This window comes from Pyxicephalus adspersus, chromosome 6 (assembly GCF_032062135.1).
Source record: "Pyxicephalus adspersus chromosome 6, UCB_Pads_2.0, whole genome shotgun sequence".
Lineage (NCBI taxonomy): Eukaryota > Metazoa > Chordata > Amphibia > Anura > Pyxicephalidae > Pyxicephalus > Pyxicephalus adspersus.
Window position 1 is genome coordinate 67,318,438 of NC_092863.1, and position 19,371 is coordinate 67,337,808.

The window sequence follows — 19,371 nt, forward strand, 5'->3', positions numbered from 1 at the left end:
AGCTTCATGTTGTGTATTTCTTTCCTGCAGGTTTTTTTTTTAACTTCCTGTCTTGGAAATATTTGGTTCAAGAAAAGGAAGTAAAGTGAAAATCACCATTGGAGCTCCAGATAGCTATAAAACCTGTTTGTGTTTCTAACCCTTTCCCATTCTATACAAAACTTTATAAAGAAAGTAAAGGTTTGGAGAAAATCTGTTTTATGAACTGTGTCAAACTAGCCGCATCACCAATAGGTGGCGCACCTTTTCAGAACAGGTCTGTACAGGTCACCTAAGATTCTCTGTTTCTAGTACATCATCAGCCATATTAGAAGAGGGCATGTCTAATACAGAGCATGTATACTTTCACTGACAGCACCCAGTAATCTTTAGTTTTGTTTACAGTAACAAAGATGGCCGCTGTAGACTCCTCAGTCGCTGTGGTGACATGACACGTCGCGCAGCCTGTCCAGACTGACCAATAGCAAGTCTTCTCCTGTAGATGACGTTCTGTGTTGTGATGATGTCAGAGCGGCGGTAACGGAGAAAGCGCTGTAGTAGTAGTGGAGTGACAAGGAATGCGGTGAGCCGGTGCCGTGACTTCTCTCGGGTTTCTCTTTCTCCTCGGGCTGCACGTCCTATATGGGCGGCCTGTTGTGTAAGCAGCGCAGCCGCTCCCGTCCTCACCACAGTGCCCAGAGCCGGGGGAAGAAGCTGCACAGAGTGGACTGTCTGCTGAGGGGACCCTGCCTGCTCTGCTTCATAGTGCACGGAGAACACCCGAACACTAAGGCGGCCTCACCCGACCTGCCCGCTGCTCAGGACTGTGCCCGCCTGCTGCTGCTGTGCCCAGGAGAGCTGAGCGCCTGGCAGGAGGGACCCCGGTGTGGGGGAGTTCTCAGGGACCCCGGGCTCCTGTGCACTGCAGACACCATGGTGTGCAAGAGGAAGAACTGCGGGGAAAACCAGCAGACCCTCACCCCATGCAAACAACCCCGCTGTGCCCCTTCCAGGGAGCAGAGCCATTCTGGGGACCTGTCATCTCATCCTACCGGGGAGACGGCACAGCGCCATTGTGAGGACCTTCCACCATGTTGTTCAAGGGAGAGTGAACCATATTATGAAAATCCATCACTGTGCTCTTCAGGGGACTTTGTACAGCCCCCCACTGAGGAGCCATCACTGTGCGCTTTCAGGGAGATTGCAGAGCTCCTAAGTGTTGATCCATCCTCATTCTCCTCAAGGGAAGCTGCACCCCCCCATTTTGAGGACTTGTCACAAACCTCTGGAGAACACACACAGTCTCCACCTGCAGTTCCAATTCGCCCATTTTCTGAAATTGTAGCACCTTCCTGTTCTTATGGAACAAAATTGCATTGCCAAAGGAAATGGCAGTCTACTGGAGATCCAGCACCATCCAGTACAAAACACCATGTACGCTGTCTGCCTGGGAATATGTCACAGAATTCTGTAGTGGAGAAGCAGCTACAGTCTTTGACTGGGGATGTGGCTCCCTCATTTTCAGAAGGCCAGGACCATCACTGTTATGGGAGGATACAGTGCACTGGGGAAGGCCAAATTACTGGGAATCTTGGCTTGTTCTGCACAGGGGAGTGTACACAGCGGCTTCCCAGGGATCCAGAAATCCAGCACACAATTGTTCAAGTTAAACCTGTTAACTTGGAGCCTTTGCATCTTGGTACAGAGGATGGTGGACAAGCTTTTGAAAATGAATATGTTGGTAACAGAATATCTAGCTGCTCCACAATGTCATTAAACCGCACTCCATCCCCGCTGGCAGCACCTTCTTATGTTGAGTTGCCATCCACTGACTGTAACCAGGCGCTGTCTCCTAAGGTGGAGGGGGAGATGTTTATGCTTTGTGAGCCATTGCATATTAACCAGCTTCCTCCATCTCTGTTGCTGAAGGTGAGAGATAATGAGAGTTGAAGTTATCCAGAGTAATGTAATGTCACAACCAGTAGATTTTGTTTTGCTTTGTTGTGCATTACCTGATGAAAGCATTTTGTTAAAAGAATATTTTAGAATCTCATATGCCACCCTAAATGTCTTTGTTTCAGATGAGGTCATGTTTACTGTTCTTTTTGTAACTTTAGAGAGCGCATATACAATAAATATGAATGCTTCTGGTGCTTCATGTGTAGTACAGTACAACGTCTACATCATAATTATCACTTATAATTAATCCTTTCTTTACGAAGAAGAAAGTTCAAATAAAGAGTGTAAACTGTACTGGTTTTTCAGACTTAGTTGTAGAATTAGCTCTAGCCCTACCAATTGCTGTTGTGTGTGCACTGACCTTAAATGGCATCAAAACAAAGTCCCAACAATAGAAATTAGAAGTGTTGTTTTAGGGAGAACCAGGACTAATATGTTTCAGTGGGATACTGCACTGAAATGGGACATTTGCCAACAAAGGGGTCCTATTGAAGCCTTGATAGAGAAGAGAAAGGTTCAAAGGTTGAGAGAGTCCTTGATTAAAAACTGAAAACACCGACCATGACTGAAAGGATTTACATAAAATGAATCACCACAACATATTGGCTTTGACCTTTATTAGCCATTTTTGATATGATATTTTTTTATTTTGCAGGGTGAATAAAAGTTTAAGGTCAGAAAAATCTCTGTCTAGTAAGATAATGAAATTGACTTGGGGAGGCACTGTATGTAGCATCTGAAGCTAAGTATATGTACCCATGTCAGATGATTCTCCAGAATCGGACATGTGTACAGTGGTTGCTCCATGGCGTTCATGGATCTGTCCTGAGTGATCCATGAATAACCAACGGAGAAAGACCACTGTACATGTCGGGGTCCAACTCGTCGTTCTCCCCCCTCCATAGAACAGAATCTACATTGTGTGTACAGCACTTGTTCATTCATGTGTCACTGTTGCTGGAAAGATCGTTTCCAGTGATGAAATGATAGATGGTACAGAGTAGAACATAAACATAATTATAAAAAAACTAAGTTTCCTTCTAATTGAAGCACAAGTACACGTGTACCTGTGAAAATAATCTGTCTTTGTATAGCAGTCGAGTAAATGAGATCAGAGCTATGGCGTAACTACATCTAACTTTTTACTCCAACTCTGACACCCACAACTCTTTTATCATTATTATGTAATTATGTGTTTTCTATACTGATTAAAAGGTGGCAACATACAAGGCATTTCATTATTGCCATAAAATGGGAGTAATTGGTATATACCTCCCTGTTCATCAATTTTATGGCTATAGGGAAGTGCTGTTTGCCTTCTATAGGGCAAATCCCCACTGCTTTTTTTATCTGTTGGTCACTGAGATAGGATGCTGAAGATAACTTGCTAGCCACTTTACCCATTCACATTATCTAATTACCATTCTCCTTTTCTACCCTCTATTTTCCTCACACCATGTAAAGGTGTTTGGGATACCACTTTTATGTGACCTAGCCTGGGAACAAATCAAAGATGTATTAGCAAGACATTGCATCCACAACCATAACAGCCACCCAAGCTGGTCAGTACCCACATGAGTCTGATTACTATTAGAAACCTAAACTGGTAAAGTAACTGCAAACATTCAGTAAACTTTAGGTTGTGTTCAGACTGGATCTGGTGCAGTTACAGTTTCCTCATACCAGTGTCTGCCTTGGCGGAGACGCTACAAGTAGTTTCTACCTATGGTAGCTCCATAGAGAATGAATGGGGAACTAGTAGTGTGAGACCGAGTGACTGGCAAGGTGCCAGCAGCTGGGAACTGTGCAGGGTCTCCTGTTTTCAAGGCAGGTATGAACCTAGTCTAAAGTTTAAACAAACTGAAATGTTTTTAATTTGTATCAAGGAATTATAAAGTAGTAAAATAAAGACTATAAGTGAAAGTTGATCATGTGATCAGTTTTAAAAGCATCTTTTGATATTACTAAAAAAGAAGACAAAGTTAAAACTACAAAATCTAAATGAAAACACTTATTGTAATGCTTGTTCCTGATTAAATTTGAATCAGAGATGCATTATTCCTCATCTAGATTTAACACTAATGAAACTATTTACTGGGCTTTAACCTTCTAGTAAAGGAGCACTTTATAATGACTATTATGTGTGAAACAGGAAGTTTTACCATATGTATTATTTCTTTACAATTTATAACATTTTATCTAAAAAGCTGCTTCTCAGGGACTGATCTGTGTGAGACAATTTGAAGTCACACAGCCAGGAACATAAAATCTACTATGCAGGCAACCAGGATTTTCAAATTGCATCATGTCTAGGCAAATAAATGAAGTATATGCTGATCCTGATAAAGGGGCACTGTGGTTTATCTCTTATGCATTGCTTAGCATGCATGTACAAATATTTATACGCTAGGAATCCCACAATTGTCTCCCAATCACCTTTCAGTTAGGTGCACTACTTGGCACTTTTTAGTAGCCACCCGTCTATTTTTGAGAGATATAGGGGCTGCCACCTGCCTTTAATTTCTTCACACCGGGCTTAAAAAAATTCTTGATTGAACACTGATCTTTTATGGGTTTATTAGTGTTTAATGTGCAGCGCTGTGTTATGTTGTCACTATATAAATACAGTTTAAAATTAATATTTATATTAGTAAAACTGCTGAATATTTTCAGACCTCACAAGCTAACTTTTGTTAACCTTGTTGGATAACAGAGCCTCCTTTGTGTAATTTAGTAACTGTTAAAGGGTTTGGACTTCTTCACTAAGCTTTAAAAACTGCTATGCCACTGTATGCCAGAGTGCACTACATCTTATTACTTATATGTGAGGGCTGCATTTGTTTTCTTTTTTTTTTGATTTTCACCGGGTAAATAGAAGTCATAGGGAAATGGCAAAAGATAAACATGTTTTTGCTAAAAATGTTTTAGCCTAAGGAATAAAAACGAATAATGCCATAATACGTATGGACTGGTAAGTTGCAATATGCAATTTTTGTCTTTGCTTTAAGGAGTGCATATTTTTAAATTTGCAGAAATTGGACTTTCAACCTTTTCTGTTGCACTGTTGAGCTGCGGACCATGTCTCCCATATGCATGGCAGGTTTAGAGCGGCTGTGTCCATGGACAGACCTGCGATGGGAGAGTGGACTGGTTCTGGCATCATGATGTCACTCTCGGGGAAGTTTCTCCTTATTTGAGAGACACCCGAGTCTGTAAATTTAGTGGTCTGTGATGTCTAAAAGGTTGGGGACCACTGACCTAGACGTCATAAAATAGGTGGTTTATTTTATATTTAATTCTGAGCAGGCACCATATCATATGCATTCCCTGCTCTAATCCTCCAAGTTGTCAGATAGTTTGTGATGATCGGTGTCTACTTTTGGCTCTCAAGTGATGTCAGTTCTTTAGGATCTGTAGTAGGGAGTAAACCTGGCACCCTCCTGCTCAGTATATTGTGAGTACTTGGGATGCAGTGGGTTGTAGGGTCTTTGACTTTTCAGTATGAACCAGTAAATATAATGTTTGCAAAGTCACCAAGAAAGACTAAATGGTTCTTGTTTTCTTCCATTGCTCCTCTGATAATTGAATACCCTGAACAGTAATTATCCTGGTTTTTGGGTATACTTTAATGCTGTTTCCTTTATTTCTGCATGTTGCAGAAGCAATGGCTGTATATTTCATTTTATTTAAAAACCAGAAACATTTTGAGCCATTTATACAATGTAACTCACTGACATTAACCATTTCTCTTTACAGATATTCTCTCACTTGTCACTGAATGAGCGCTGTCTTTCAGCTTCTCTTGTGTGTAAATACTGGCGGGACCTTTGCTTAGACTTTCAGTTTTGGAAGCAGTTGGATCTCAGCAGTCGTCAGCAGGTAATATATGATGCAATTAACAGCCGCAGAATCTGAAAAACTACTGTATAGTTTTCTCGTATTATGTAACTATAATGAAGAAAGTTCTTTGGTAATACCATTAACTTGTGAATGTATTTATAATCTGGTAAAAGTTTTAAAATACCTAGCTACTCTTCTAATTGTTGTCATCATGACGTCTACACTCTGTTTGATCAGTCATTTCATATAGTGTTCCTTTTAGTGCAAAATCCATGTGCTGTCCACCACTGCAATAGTACATATTTTCTTTTCATATTTCAGCATATCCTATTTAAAGGTTAAAGGATCCTTTATGTACTCTGTAAAAATGTTTGAACAGACGAATGGAGCTAAACTAAAAAAAAAAATAAAAAATATCACTGACTTTTACTTCCACAGATCCCTTGCTCCCTCCGGAGCTTTCTTGGATTGGGTCCCACTCTGTCCTGGAACCCTCCTTAGCTGTGGAGGCGCCGAGTGTCATCATCTTTCCCTGTCTTCTTTCTTCTTCTGGCTACATTACCAGATTTCACACTGCACAGGCATGGGATCAGGTGATGTAGCCTTCTGTAAATACGGAAAAAACAGAGATCTCACTGCGTTTGCTTGAGATCGGCATTTATTTTCCCCATGTAGAAAAAAACTCTTTCTGCACAGAAGGAGCAGCCAGAAGCCTCTTAGGATGCGTGAAGTATCCCAGGAGGCTCTGTGCTCATTCTGTGTTTTGAACCAAAAACAAAAAAAAATGTAAAGTAAATATATTTTGGTGATAGGTTTGTTTTTACTTTTACCTAAGAGGTGCTGGTTGCTTTGAAGGAGCTAGTCATGTAGCAGCTAAGCCTGGTTATGGGTGCCCTCAAGTATAGAAACCTGGCTATGGGTGCCCTCGTTGGGAAGGGAAAGTATCTGGCTTTCTGGACACTGCTGCTGTAACTTGGAAACTAGGTAGGGAAATCTCAATCATCTGGCTGCATGCTCAATAAGGTACAGTATTGAGATCCCCATAATCATTCTGCCAGCTTTTTCACAATTAAAATGTCAGTGTAAGTAGTTTTAGTCTTTAATTCTCACTCTGGGGTTACTGGATAAATTCTTGCTTTTAAATTAAACTCAATTAAAATGATGTAATGTGTAAGGGGTATTTTATTGCTATGTTTTTACAATTACCATCCATTTCAAATTGCTGCCAACTGTGATTCTCTTTTAAGTGCCAAAAAATTAAACATTCTCTTCATTATACCCATTGAAGTATTACAGTATTTATCTGCATCATTTTACAATATTCCCCTCTCCCTGCTCCTGTAGTTGACTACACTAACCTAAACATTTGCACACATCTTAAAGTCAGATTACTGGTGGTCTGTTGAATATTTTATGATCTATTTGGTGATACCCCTATTTCCAAAGAGAACCAGTCACATACGGTAATTTTAATTGTTTGAAACTTTATTTACTTTTATAATTCCAGTGCAGTCGTATCTCTAAATGGTTGCTATTTGTCTAGTGTTTACTCCATGTATTCTCAGGCTGACAGGCTGTGTTATCTCCTGCTTTAAATCAATGCTTTTCCTAAATCAAAGTGCTATTGAAATTTTGTGAATGAAAACTAAAGACATTTAATATAAGTTATCCTATTTATAAGATCTTTGATAAAATAGCCAAAAAAAGGAGCCTGCCATGTATTTCTCAGAGTAAAATTATTATTATTGTCGTCATGTGGAAGGTAACGGGGCATACAGGAATAGGCAGATGCACGGTATACCAACCTGTCATGTTACACATGCATAGTTTGCCTTTCATTATGTGTGTCCCTTCTCTCTTCCCCTAGCTTCTGCTTAGTCTCTTGTCTCCTCCCCTCTTCTTCATTCTGTCATTTACTCTCATCTCAGTTGCATGCTACTGTTAGCTACCACAGCATGATTTTTTGACCTATCCATCTGTTCATCGGTGTATGATCTGCACAGTTTGGAATAAACTTCTTCAAGATCTACAAGGTGTCCTTTGGATTGAGTCACTGTCAGCCAATTCACCTAAGACTGCAGTTATAGCCATCTCATCACAACTGTAAGTTATCGAGATCACATTGTAGTGCTTAGACTGGAGAGGCAGAACACAACCAATGTAGCCTAGTCATCCTCACACGTACTGTTTGCATTAGTTTTCTTTTTTCAGGCATGGTGGCTACACTCCTGCACTGTGAACATAAGGAACTCATGGCTGCCATCTAGCCTTGACTTACAAACATGTCAGCCCTTGTTTGTCCCCATGTCCTAGGCTAGGGGTGTCAAACTCTGACCTGCATGCCAAATATGGCCCGCAAGGTCCTTTTATTTGGCCCACCAAGAATTCTGAAAATGAATTACATCTGGCCCGCCCACCCGCTACTACATATTGCAGCGAGTGATCCCGCTGCTACAATTCCTGGCATCACTCGCGTCTAAGGCCAGCGGCTTATGTGTGGCCCCGCATTGTTGTTCTGTTCTATTGACTGTTCTATAGACACAAGTAATGCCGGAAATTGTAGTCTCTGCATCACTCGTGTCTATGGAACAGGAAGTGAGATATCTCTGTCCCTCCCCGCCCCCCTCTCACACATCACTGGTGCCTACAGTAAAACATTGTAACTGTAGTTCTGCATGCAAAGGAAAGAAGTGGCACAGCGTTTAATTTTAATCTTCTATACCAGGGAGTACCAGCAGCAGGAAACCAATAGGTTAAATTGTCCCAACTGTATTTCTAGGATTGTAGTACATAGCTGGGAGGACTTACAGTCAGTCTTAGGCTGGGGATCTATTATAGTGTGCTGGAACATGCACAGAGAATCTCCATTAATTTCCTTACACATGGCAGGTTCCACATGAATCCTGGTTACCACCCCCACGTCATCATTTTCAATACATGCAATACATATACATTATTCCTCTACAGCCATCATGTGACACAAAGCCTAGGCAATGATCACATGGTGCCTGACTACCAGGGGCATTGTGTTTTTTTTAATCCATTAGAGACTGCAAAGTGTAATATTTAGTGTCAGACAAACTTGTGATATGAGAGGATGAACCACATACAGGCTGCATAGATATATCGAAATTGGTCTTCTTTCAACCCTAAAGTGTGTGTAGAGAGGTTGTTTTTGTTAGTTATGGATGAAGTAGTAAACCTCCTCAATTTTTTTCAATAAATTTCAAGTTTGGCCCCCGACTTGGTCTAAGTTTTTAATTTCGGCCTTCTGTGTGAGTTTGACACCCCTGACGTAGGGGATGGAGAGACAAAAAGTTCACAGAACAAAGATAACATTTTGCTCCGGATCTATCTCACTGTAAATGCATTTCTGACAAGATTAGCATTTTGCTGTTCTTGGCATATTTTTGTTGGCCTGAAAAGTAAGTAAAAGTAGCCACCAAATATGTAAAATGTACTGCAGTTTATAAAAATATATATTTTATCTGTGATAGTCGCATGCGCAGCTCAGCTTTTTGTCAGTAACCTGGTGCAGTCAGCTTAAAAAAGGGAACTTCTGCACATTCCTGTATTTTTCTTTTTGATAATAAATAAAGAAGTAAAAAGTTTTTCTTGATTAGGAAGTAGTATGTTCAAAATAATGATATCTAAGGTTTGTTAGTTTGAGAGGAAAAATGAGGCATATTTGTATTTAAATAAAATGCTTACCCTAAAAGTAAAAACATAATGGTATAAACAATAAATTTTCATTTTTGCAATTGCATTTGCATTTTAAGGATGACTTGCACTGGCATTGTTTTTAATCTCAGTGTTGGTTTTCGCTCCTCCTGGAAATCTTCACCTGCTACCCACCTCCCTGAGAACACACAAACTGACTGGCCTCTACAGGCTCCAGTGTGGAGGAAAATATGCCACCACGGCTTGGAGGAATTGAGCAGAGACTCCAAATATTTTGCTCCCATCCTTCTCTCTGCTTGCACATGCAAATGAAAAATATTGGTGAAGTATGCAGTGGCAGAATTGATAGCTGGTAGATAAGTGCAAGGTTGTGAGAGAGGAATATTCAGACAGGGTGTGCACAGTACTCCCCCTTGTATGCCTGAGTTCCTGGATGTCCTTTTGTAAGTATGCAAGTGTTTTGTGACTGCAAACCATCTATATTTATCTAATCTTGTGGTTCACATTGCCCACTGATCTAAAGTATGTGCTAGGATTAGGTCATTTGAGGTAATTCATTTCAATTGAGTTGGCCTTTAGGTCTCCTTAATATCTGTGCATTGCTGTAATGTAAGTTTTACTGCAGCAGCAACACAGGACACAAGTATTCACATCACATAAACACCTTTATTTTTCTATTTTATTTTTTTTACTTGCATTGGCAGCCTGTTTTTTATTACATACTTGTAATAGTGTTAAAATGTATGCATTAGGAACTGGAATGTATCTGTACTGGTGGCTATGTGTTTGTTAGACTATGTGGACTTGGGGTTGAGTTGGAGTGTTCCTTAAATGATAGAAAGTGTGTTCTTTCCACATATTTAGGAAACTTCTAGTTTATTTCTTCTAAGATGCTGTTTTTTATGTGCACCAGCTCAGCAAATATGTTTTATAGCAGTTTATAGAGTTTAAAATGTAATTTTTTTTTTGCCATTTTGATGCAGTGTTTTCCTGGGGACATTTATCTTACTTGTGTCTGCATGTATGCAGTAGAACCTCATAGATTTCTATAAGGCTGGGGGACTTATCTGGTATCCAGCCCCATAGAAGACTAAGACCTCTTTTCACATATGTTGTCAAAAAAGGTACAGATGTTGGCTTTCAGGTTTCACTATTGAACTACAATATGGTTTTCAGTTTCAACTTCAACGTTTAACAACTGTTTTGTCCTGCAGGGTGTAGTTGCAAAGCGGTTCGTAACCCAAAGGAGGAAAAGCGGTCACATGTCCAGAAGCAACCTGTTGCTTTTAGAATCCGTACTGTGACCCACTGTATCCGCATGCAAATAAGCGCACAAAATAGTTCCCAACCACTCAAGATAAGTTGAATTGGAGCAAGGTTGAGCTTTCTTTAGTACACTTTGGTTAACTGAAAGTATGAAAGGGCTCTAAGGTGTTCTGCTGTGCATGTGAAGGAAATACAATCCAGACCTACCATTCCTTTTCTGGAAGCAGACTGCTGGTGTCTGCCAAGATCACTGCAGGTTTGAAGATATTTGCAGCATTGCCAATAAATGCCAGGATTGCTATGGGTATGGTGTAGAGTCTTTGGGATTACCCAGAACAAGGCTAATGCTATATTGCATTTGCAGTAACAGCAGGTTGCTTATTACCATGTGTCTTTACTGTTACTCTTTAATGTGTTATAGCATTAAATTTAGACCATTGCTTTCCACCACAGCTATACCACTTAGAAAGCTGAGTGATTTCAGCAGGTATGTGTGTTTAGTTACAGGGTATCTTCCAAGGTCTGGCTTCATAGGCTTGTACTAACTCCTTAATTTACCCTTGTACCCCAACTTACACAGGTACTGTACTATTCAGCCTGCCAGTTCAAACCACCAATCTCTCCTGGCTGGCTACTGGTCCGGAACATTGCACGTGAGCTGCCAGCTCTTCACTGAAGCCCCAGTCACCACCAGTGCAGTAGCACACCCCTCTTCCCATTATCATGGTGTCTAAACAACTCATGTACTGCTCCCTCCCTCCTTTTTTCTAAATTGCCTATAAGGTCTGCCTTAGCTTGGCTTAATGCCAAACCCCCACCCCCACCCAACTCTTACCACTGCCCCTCTGCACCCCATTCTCCCACTTCGATTTCTGACTGTACTAACATTGTCTCTGTGCTCCCTTCTACTGCAGTAACAACTTGCACCTCTATGTTCCCCATCTCTGCAGCGATGCCTCCTTCCCTATTCAGTCCTTCAATAAACAGGTACACATCTGCTAGTCAGTTTATAAGTTGATGCTTCCATGATTTCACCTTCTGTTCCCCTCCATATTAAGGCTGAGGCAGTAAAACCGGGAAAACGAACTCTAGGCAGAGGGTGAAATATCAATCTACTGACTGAAAAAAATGCCTTGTCCTGCTTTTTGCTAAATGAAAGTATCTTGAGGTTGCAGAGTCACGTTACCACACAGGAAAAGTGCTGTGGTCTGATTTAATAATTTGTCAATATGTGATTATTTTAAATAAGTATCCACAGTGTTGTCTCCTGGCTGGAATTACTCATCTGTTTGCATCTCATTTAGGATACTTGGGATTCTCAGCAGTTGTTTATTGTGTTTATGCGGTTAATTGCTGCTTGTAAACAATGATGAAGAATGACTTTTCTTCAAGCTTTTTTTCCCTTCTACAAAAACTTTAAAAATAATTGATTCAGGCAGACATTTTCTATAGGAAATGTAGTTTAATTTGTACTAAATGTGTTTGCAGTTTTGAATTTATTTGGAAAAAATGCTGTCTCCTGATAACGAGAGGTTATTGATTGAAAGCAAATTATTCCGATACTGTCACTGTTGTGCTGCCAGGATTTTGGGTTTCTTTAACCAGTCAATACATAACAGTTGAGCTAGACTGCTTACTCTAATACATGGTATACATCTTAGCCTTCAGAAAAGAAATGTAATAACAGTTCAGTGACATTTTAGATGTGCTTTGTTATTTAACATTAAATGTATAATATCTCCACTAAAATGCTGAAAAACAAGGTGTATGAGTGAAGGAATTAAAATAAAAACCTGTATTAGGCTTTAGATTCCCACATACATGTATTTTAATGTCTAATATTGATTTCCTGAACTGTATCAAAAACTAGTTATGCTAGGTCTTATTTAAATGATTAAGACGTTATCAAATCGTAATAGTGAACACAAGTGAACACGTAGAATAGATACCACCAGCATAGAAAGAACTCAGATTTTGTTACTAAAACATATTTGGGGCCATTCACCCTATTGTCCCTATTCAAATTAATGATTTACTAAATGCAACAAAAAGGGATTATGCAGGTTTATTTACAGTAAACTGTAACATACATTAGTGGGTGGCAGCAAGGTGCATTCAGAATGAGTAGAATATTCATCACACCAACATATGTACCGTGTGTTGCCATATGTTACTGCAACATAGTTGTGTGAATGATTCATAAAAGCTGCTGCTGATGAGTTTGTACGTCTTTTTAATTACCAATACATATGATGGATCATTTCTGTGTTGTTTTTTACTTTCCATAACTCTGTAATTTGTTTTCCTCCTTTCTTTTGTTTTGCAGGTGAAAGATGGCATATTAGAAAAGATTTCCTCTAGATGCCGGAACATAACAGAAATTAACATTTCAGATTGTCTGAATGTCACAGATGTTGGCATCTGCAAACTGGTAATGAATTGTTCAGGCCTGCTGAAATACACGGCCTACCGGTGTAAACAACTGTCTGACCTGTCGCTTGTCTCTCTGGCTACACATTGTCCTTCTCTGCAGAAGGTGCATGTTGGTAATCAGGACCGGCTAACAGACGAGGCACTCCACCAGGTGCGATGTTATATGATTCCTTTATTGTAAACTTACAATGACCATATGGTTTACAGAATTTCTACGCTTTTCTATATTTTTGTAACACTTTTAGGACATGGTTGGTATGCCAGGTACATATTTCTGTTGTGCAATACCAGCACTGCACAATAACATGTATTGCTGTATAGATCCCACCTCATTTCATGAGTGATGGACATCCAGCATCCTCTGGTCCTTTCCTTCCTAATAGAACTGCCCCTGGCCTATCCCTTACATTTATTGGATTTCAGTTTTTTCAGTCATAGGGGCTTAGCATGACATGTAAGTGTCACCATATCTCCCTGTTTTCAAGAAGCTACAGTTAGGTTCATAAATATTTGGACAGAGACAGTTTTTTTCTATTTTTGGTTCTGTACATTACCATAATTAATTTTAAATGAAACAACTCAGATGCGGTTGAAGCGCAGACTTTCAGCTTTAATTCAGTGGGTTGAACAAAATGATTGCATAAAAATGCGAGGCACTAAAGCCTTTTTTAACACAATCACTTAATTTCAGGGGCTCAAAAGTAATTGGACAAAATTAAAGAGCTGAAAATCAAATGTTAATTTCTAATACTTTGCTGGGAATGACATCCTGTAACCTTGAACTCATGGACATCCCCGGATGCCGGGTTTCTTCCTTTTTAATGCTCTGCCAGGCCTTTACTGCAGCGGCTTTCAGTTGCTGTTTGTTCGTGGGCCTTTATGTCCCAAGTTTAATCTTCAACAAGCGAAATGCATGCTCAATTGGGTTCAGATAGGTGGCTGACTTGGCCATTCAAGAATATTCCACTTCTTTGCTATAATAAACTCCTTGGTTGCTTTGGCTGTATGTTTTGGGTCATTGTCCATCTGTATTATGAAACACCTCCCAATCAATTTAACTGCATTTAGCTGGATTTGAGCAGACAGTATGTCTCTGAACACCTCAGAATTCATTCAGCTGCTTCTGTCCTGTGTCACATCATCGATAAACATTAGTGTCCCAGTGCCATTTATTTATCTGCTTAATTGATAATGACATAACAAAAGAATTGCCCACACCAGCCCATGAAATAGTTTTTGAGGAATTGCCCACACCAGCCCATGAAATAGCTTTTGAGTCAATTGTCAAATTACTTTTGAGCCCCTGAAATGAATGGATTGTGTAAAAAAATAAAAAAAAGGGCTTTACTTCCTCACATTTTTATCTTTTTGTTCAACCCACTGAATTAAAGCTGAAAGTCTGCAGTTCAACTGAGTTGTTTCATTTAAAATTAATTGTGTACAGATAGTACAGACTATTACTATTTTTTTTGACAAACCCAAATTAAAAAAAAGTTGTCTCTGTCCAAATATTTTTGAACCTAACTGTATGTATACCATAATTCTGACTTCACCCAGCTGCAATGATCTGCCTGCATTGCAGAGAGCTAGGGATAACTTCACTGGATCTAATATCCAGTATGTCCGACAAACGATAAGGATTTCTTTGGTAATTGTAGGCTCTTCTAGGCAAGTTCCTACTTCCTTCTGTATTAGTGTGTCATTTGCAACCCCCATTTAATGTACAGTGCTGTATAATATGTTAATGCTATATATATACTAAGTGATAACATAGCTACTTAGTTACCTAGTTAGGTTGAAAAAAGACATCAAGTTCAACCACTAGGCAAATAAACATATCCCAGGTAAAAACCTTATGAACATAGTTGATCCAACTGCAAATGCAATGCTGCAGCCAGACTCATCCATCCCTCCCACTTCTCCGCTTCTGCTGCATCTCTTTGTAGTTCTCTTCATTGGCTTCCATTTCACCTTAGAATCAAATTCAAGCTCATGTGATTTGCCTTCAAATCCCTACACAGCTCTTGTCCCACCTACCTTTCTGACCTGGTAGAAAAATACTCCCCTAGTTCCTGTCTTTGCTCCTCTAATGACCTACTACTGACTTCCTCACTCTTCTCACACGCTTGGCTCCAAGACTTTCCTAGAGCTGCTCTGATTCTCTGGAATGGTCTTCCTTGTCCTATTCGGCTTGCTCCTACCTTCTGCTCATTTAAAAGAGCACTCAAAACCCAGTTTTTCAGGCTTGCCTACCCCTCTTCTTATGTCTCTTAAAACCCTCACTACTTCCCATCTTACCATATCCCCCTCCTATTGTGTGAGACTTCCCTCACCTCCTAGATTGTAAGCTCTTCGGGCCAGGGTCCTCTTCTCCTCCTGTGTCACTGTCTGTCACTCGCTATCCCTATTTAAAGTACATGGCTGCATAATATGTTGGTGCTATATAAATCCTGTTTATTATTATTGTTGTTATTATTATTATTAATGTTATTAATAATAAAAATCCAAATGAAAGAAAAAAAACCCTATAAACCCTGGTTCAGTTTGCTCCAACAGGAAAAAAAAATAATTCATGATTCTCTGTTATCTTTAATTTAAAACTTTAATACCCAGGTATATTCTGTGCTTCTAGAAAAACATCCAGCTTTTTCTTAAAGCAATCTTTAGAAGTTGCTGAAACTACTTCCGAAGGGAGCCTATTCCACATTTTCACAGACCATACAGTAAAGAATCCTTTCCTTGCAAAGAGTTCCCTCTTATCCTGCATAGTCAGGAAGAGAGTTCTCTGTATGGACCAGTATATATTTATACAGGGTGATCATTTCCCCCCTTAAACATCTCTTCTCAAGGGAGAATAGATTCAGTTCAGCTAATCTCTCCTCATAGCTGAGCTCCTCCATTCCTTTTATCAGTTTTTAGTTGCCTTTTTCTGCATTATCTCTTTTTTCTGTGTATCAATAGTATTTGTGTTTGGTTCATAATGTTTCTGATTTTTAAAACTTGTCTACAGTTGGGATCCAGTTGCAAAGATTTGAGAGATATACATTTTGGACAGTGCTACAAAATCTCTGATGAAGGATTGGTCGTAATAGCTAAAGGATGTCCAAAGCTGCAGAAAATTTACATGCAAGAAAACAAATTAGTAAGTGCATTTTGTATTCACGGGTTAATATTATGTTTTATTTAACTCTCATATCTTTATTGTGACTGAACCTTTGAATTGTGAAGGGTAATGGTAAACCGTTACTGGCAGATGGAACTAACTGATGAAAGCCAATTTAAACCCAACAACACAAATGCAATATATTGCAGCTTTCCAGTGTGATATGGTTCCATATGTGGTGGCTTTTTTTTGTTTTTTTTTAATCACTATCTGTCTTTACTTTTGTCTGGTAATCACACAGTTGTCTTTGTGAGTGACCCTGGTTAGGTAGTTAGTATTCATGTGTGTTGTAGTAGGTTCCAACTCATATTTCTTGATGGCTGTCTGACAGTGGTGATGAAGGCACTGTTTCTTTCATTGCTGTGTTTTGCCATGATAACATTTATTGTCTGTCTCAAGTTTGCCATCCTCAAATAAACCATTGAAATCCCTCTTCCTTGAACTCTTGTGAAGACCAACTGAGCTAAAGTTTGCCAGCACAGCGAGAATACACAGCAAAATCCTTTATTATAATCTGAAAAAATGATCATCTCTATAGGAAGATTCAACAATTTGCATCTCTATCCAGTCCAATAATGTACAATCTAACGGTCTGCACGAATCTGGCATCAGATTTATGTTATCCCCCCCCCCCCCCCCCACCCCTTCTCTGCAAGGACAGTGTTTTAAGGGGAGTTATGAAAAATTACTTTTTGAGTATAACTTGTTGAGGCAATCCATCACACACGCACACACAATTTTTTTTATCAACATTGATTGCTTGTCAAGACTGTACATGCAGTCAGTTCTGATTCTGAAGACGTGGATCAAAGTAACAGCTATTGGTGGGTTTCAGTTTAACACATTATGCTTTATGAACTGCTGTCACCCGCTAAAGCTTAAATGATTTTCTTAACTGTGTTCATTCTAGTTAATGCTTGAAATTGTTGTGTCATTTTTTTTTTATAACAAAAACAGAACTAGATAAAGTAGTTAACATACACAACATAGTACCTCATCTAAGGTGTGTAAGAATATTGGTAAGTGTTCCCATGGACACTGTTTACTCTGTTTCATTTCCATAACTGGCATTATATTTAAAAGTATCTGGATATTTTACCTTTTTAAATAGATTACAAGTGAATGCATTGTTTTAAATTTCCCCTTTTTTTATAGTAACACATGTAGATATATTTTTATTTCTGTTATCTCTAACCCCTTATTATGTTTGCCATATATATACATATCCCTGGGGTATTTGCATTTTGTGTTTGTTAACTTTACAATAGTGATGGTGGTAAGTATGTTGGGGGCCACAAGGCATGCATAGGGGATGTTTTGTTGACCCCAAAATGTAAGAAGTTACATAATGTTATTGAGTGTTTTACAGAATACATGGTGATGAACTTTTATCATTCTGATGTCCCTACCACAATCATACAGATACCTGTACTGGGTGACATTTTCAGGGGGAAACTTACTGACTCATGTTTTTAACTTATTAGAGACAATGTATACCCAAACTCCATGTACCTCGTGTCCTTATGGCAAACCCCTGTTATGAAGAATCTTAAACTTTGCAGTTATGGACAGCAACTGTTCTTTTCTTCTGGCGTGTTAACACATAAAGTTTGTTCTCCATTCCATGCAATGATCATGGCATAATAGTGAAGCCTCAGAAAGAAATATGCAGTAATTATTTGTCACTTAAGATCACGGCTGCAGAATTAGCATGCGTTCTGTGAGCTGGTACACGTCTACTAAAATCAGAGCATTTCTGTACAGGTATTTTACTTCATGATTAGATCCATTTATAGAATTTACCAATAATTGCACATGTTCTGTCTACTTTCTTTCCCCCATTGACAACTTGTATTTGGAGTTTTTCTAGCGTGTTTCTTGCTATTGTGTTTCTTGCTATTGTGTATATTTGTTTGTCATCCACTAGGTGGCAGCATAGTACTGTCAGCAGCCACAAGGGTTATTAAGTGACCCTCCATAAAGTCATGTGTGTGGGTTTCAGTAAATGCACATTCTCTTTCTGTTTTTTCATACCTTATTTTTCAGACTGTGTTTTTGTAGCAAGATGTATCCACCCTAAAAATTTATATTTACAACATGACAAAAATGTAGAACTCAAAGTCTAGTTTAATAAAATTCTGTCTAGAGGCAGAAAAGGCTGGCTTATTTATATCTGGTTAAAAGAACACAAAGACCTCTACATGCCCACTGCTAGGTAAAATGTTTCTGTATATACAGATTACAGGTTTAAGCAAAAATGTTTAACATTGGTGACATCAATCTGGAATAACAGAGTTTAATTTTTTAAGCCGCACCAAATTTCTGTAGAAACTTTAGTCTAACTTGGCTTTCTTTCAATATATTTCTATTGTCCTATTCAAAGAAAATAGTCAGATGCAATCATATTTCATATCTTTTTCTGCCTTTCCTATTTTCACAGTTAATATATATTGATGATTTTGTAAGTGGAAATTTGTATTCTATATAAACTTTTTGTTGCCTTCCCATATTTGACATTATATTTTAAAACTGAATATTTTACGTTTTTTTTCATCTTTCTTTTTTTTGTGACTACAAAAGAAAAACGGTGAAATATTTAAAAGCTCCAGCATCATGGCTTTTCATGGGTATGGGTTATTTTTCTCCCTAAAAGGGTTTTCAATTCTTGTATGTGTCTTTGAATTCTAATGAAGGTCAACTGCAGGTAAAATGTTCCTTTCTGTTCATAATGTCCGAGGCATCTCAAACTGATGACATAAGGCTGTTGACTCTTGCTCTTGGCTTTTTTTGTATTTATTTTATTGATTTATTTAGTCTCGTCTAAAATAAGTTTAAGTGTGTTAAAAGTGTTTTTGTTTGTTTTTTTTTTTTGAAGGGGGGATGATAAACAAAAGCACAATTAACATGATACCATTTTATTTTACAGTGTCCCTACTGAAAGTAACCTATAGGGTTAAATTGTACATTTTAATGTGTGTGTATGTTGGGATGGGGGCTATGCAAAAATGTCTTCAGGAGGGAAAGGGTTAATGTATCATGGCCGGGACACT

General features: G+C 38.9%; 1 protein-coding gene across 2 annotated transcripts in view; it reads left to right on the forward strand.

Moving 5' to 3' along the window:
• The first annotated feature begins 470 nt into the window (after positions 1-470).
• Positions 471-19,371, forward strand: part of FBXL17 (F-box and leucine rich repeat protein 17) — a 387,353-nt gene continuing 368,452 nt past the window's right edge. Inside the window, exons 1-5 of one of the 2 annotated variants that reach the window (XM_072416108.1) lie at positions 471-1,908; positions 5,695-5,817; positions 13,052-13,156; positions 13,259-13,309; positions 16,169-16,300. In XM_072416108.1, coding sequence (XP_072272209.1) covers positions 622-1,908; positions 5,695-5,817; positions 13,052-13,156; positions 13,259-13,309; positions 16,169-16,300 — 1,698 coding nt within the window. In that variant the 5' untranslated portion in view covers positions 471-621. Of the gene's footprint in view, positions 1,909-5,694; positions 5,818-13,051; positions 13,310-16,168; positions 16,301-19,371 lie in introns of both variants that reach the window. The other variant, XM_072416107.1, reaches the window with a different exon arrangement.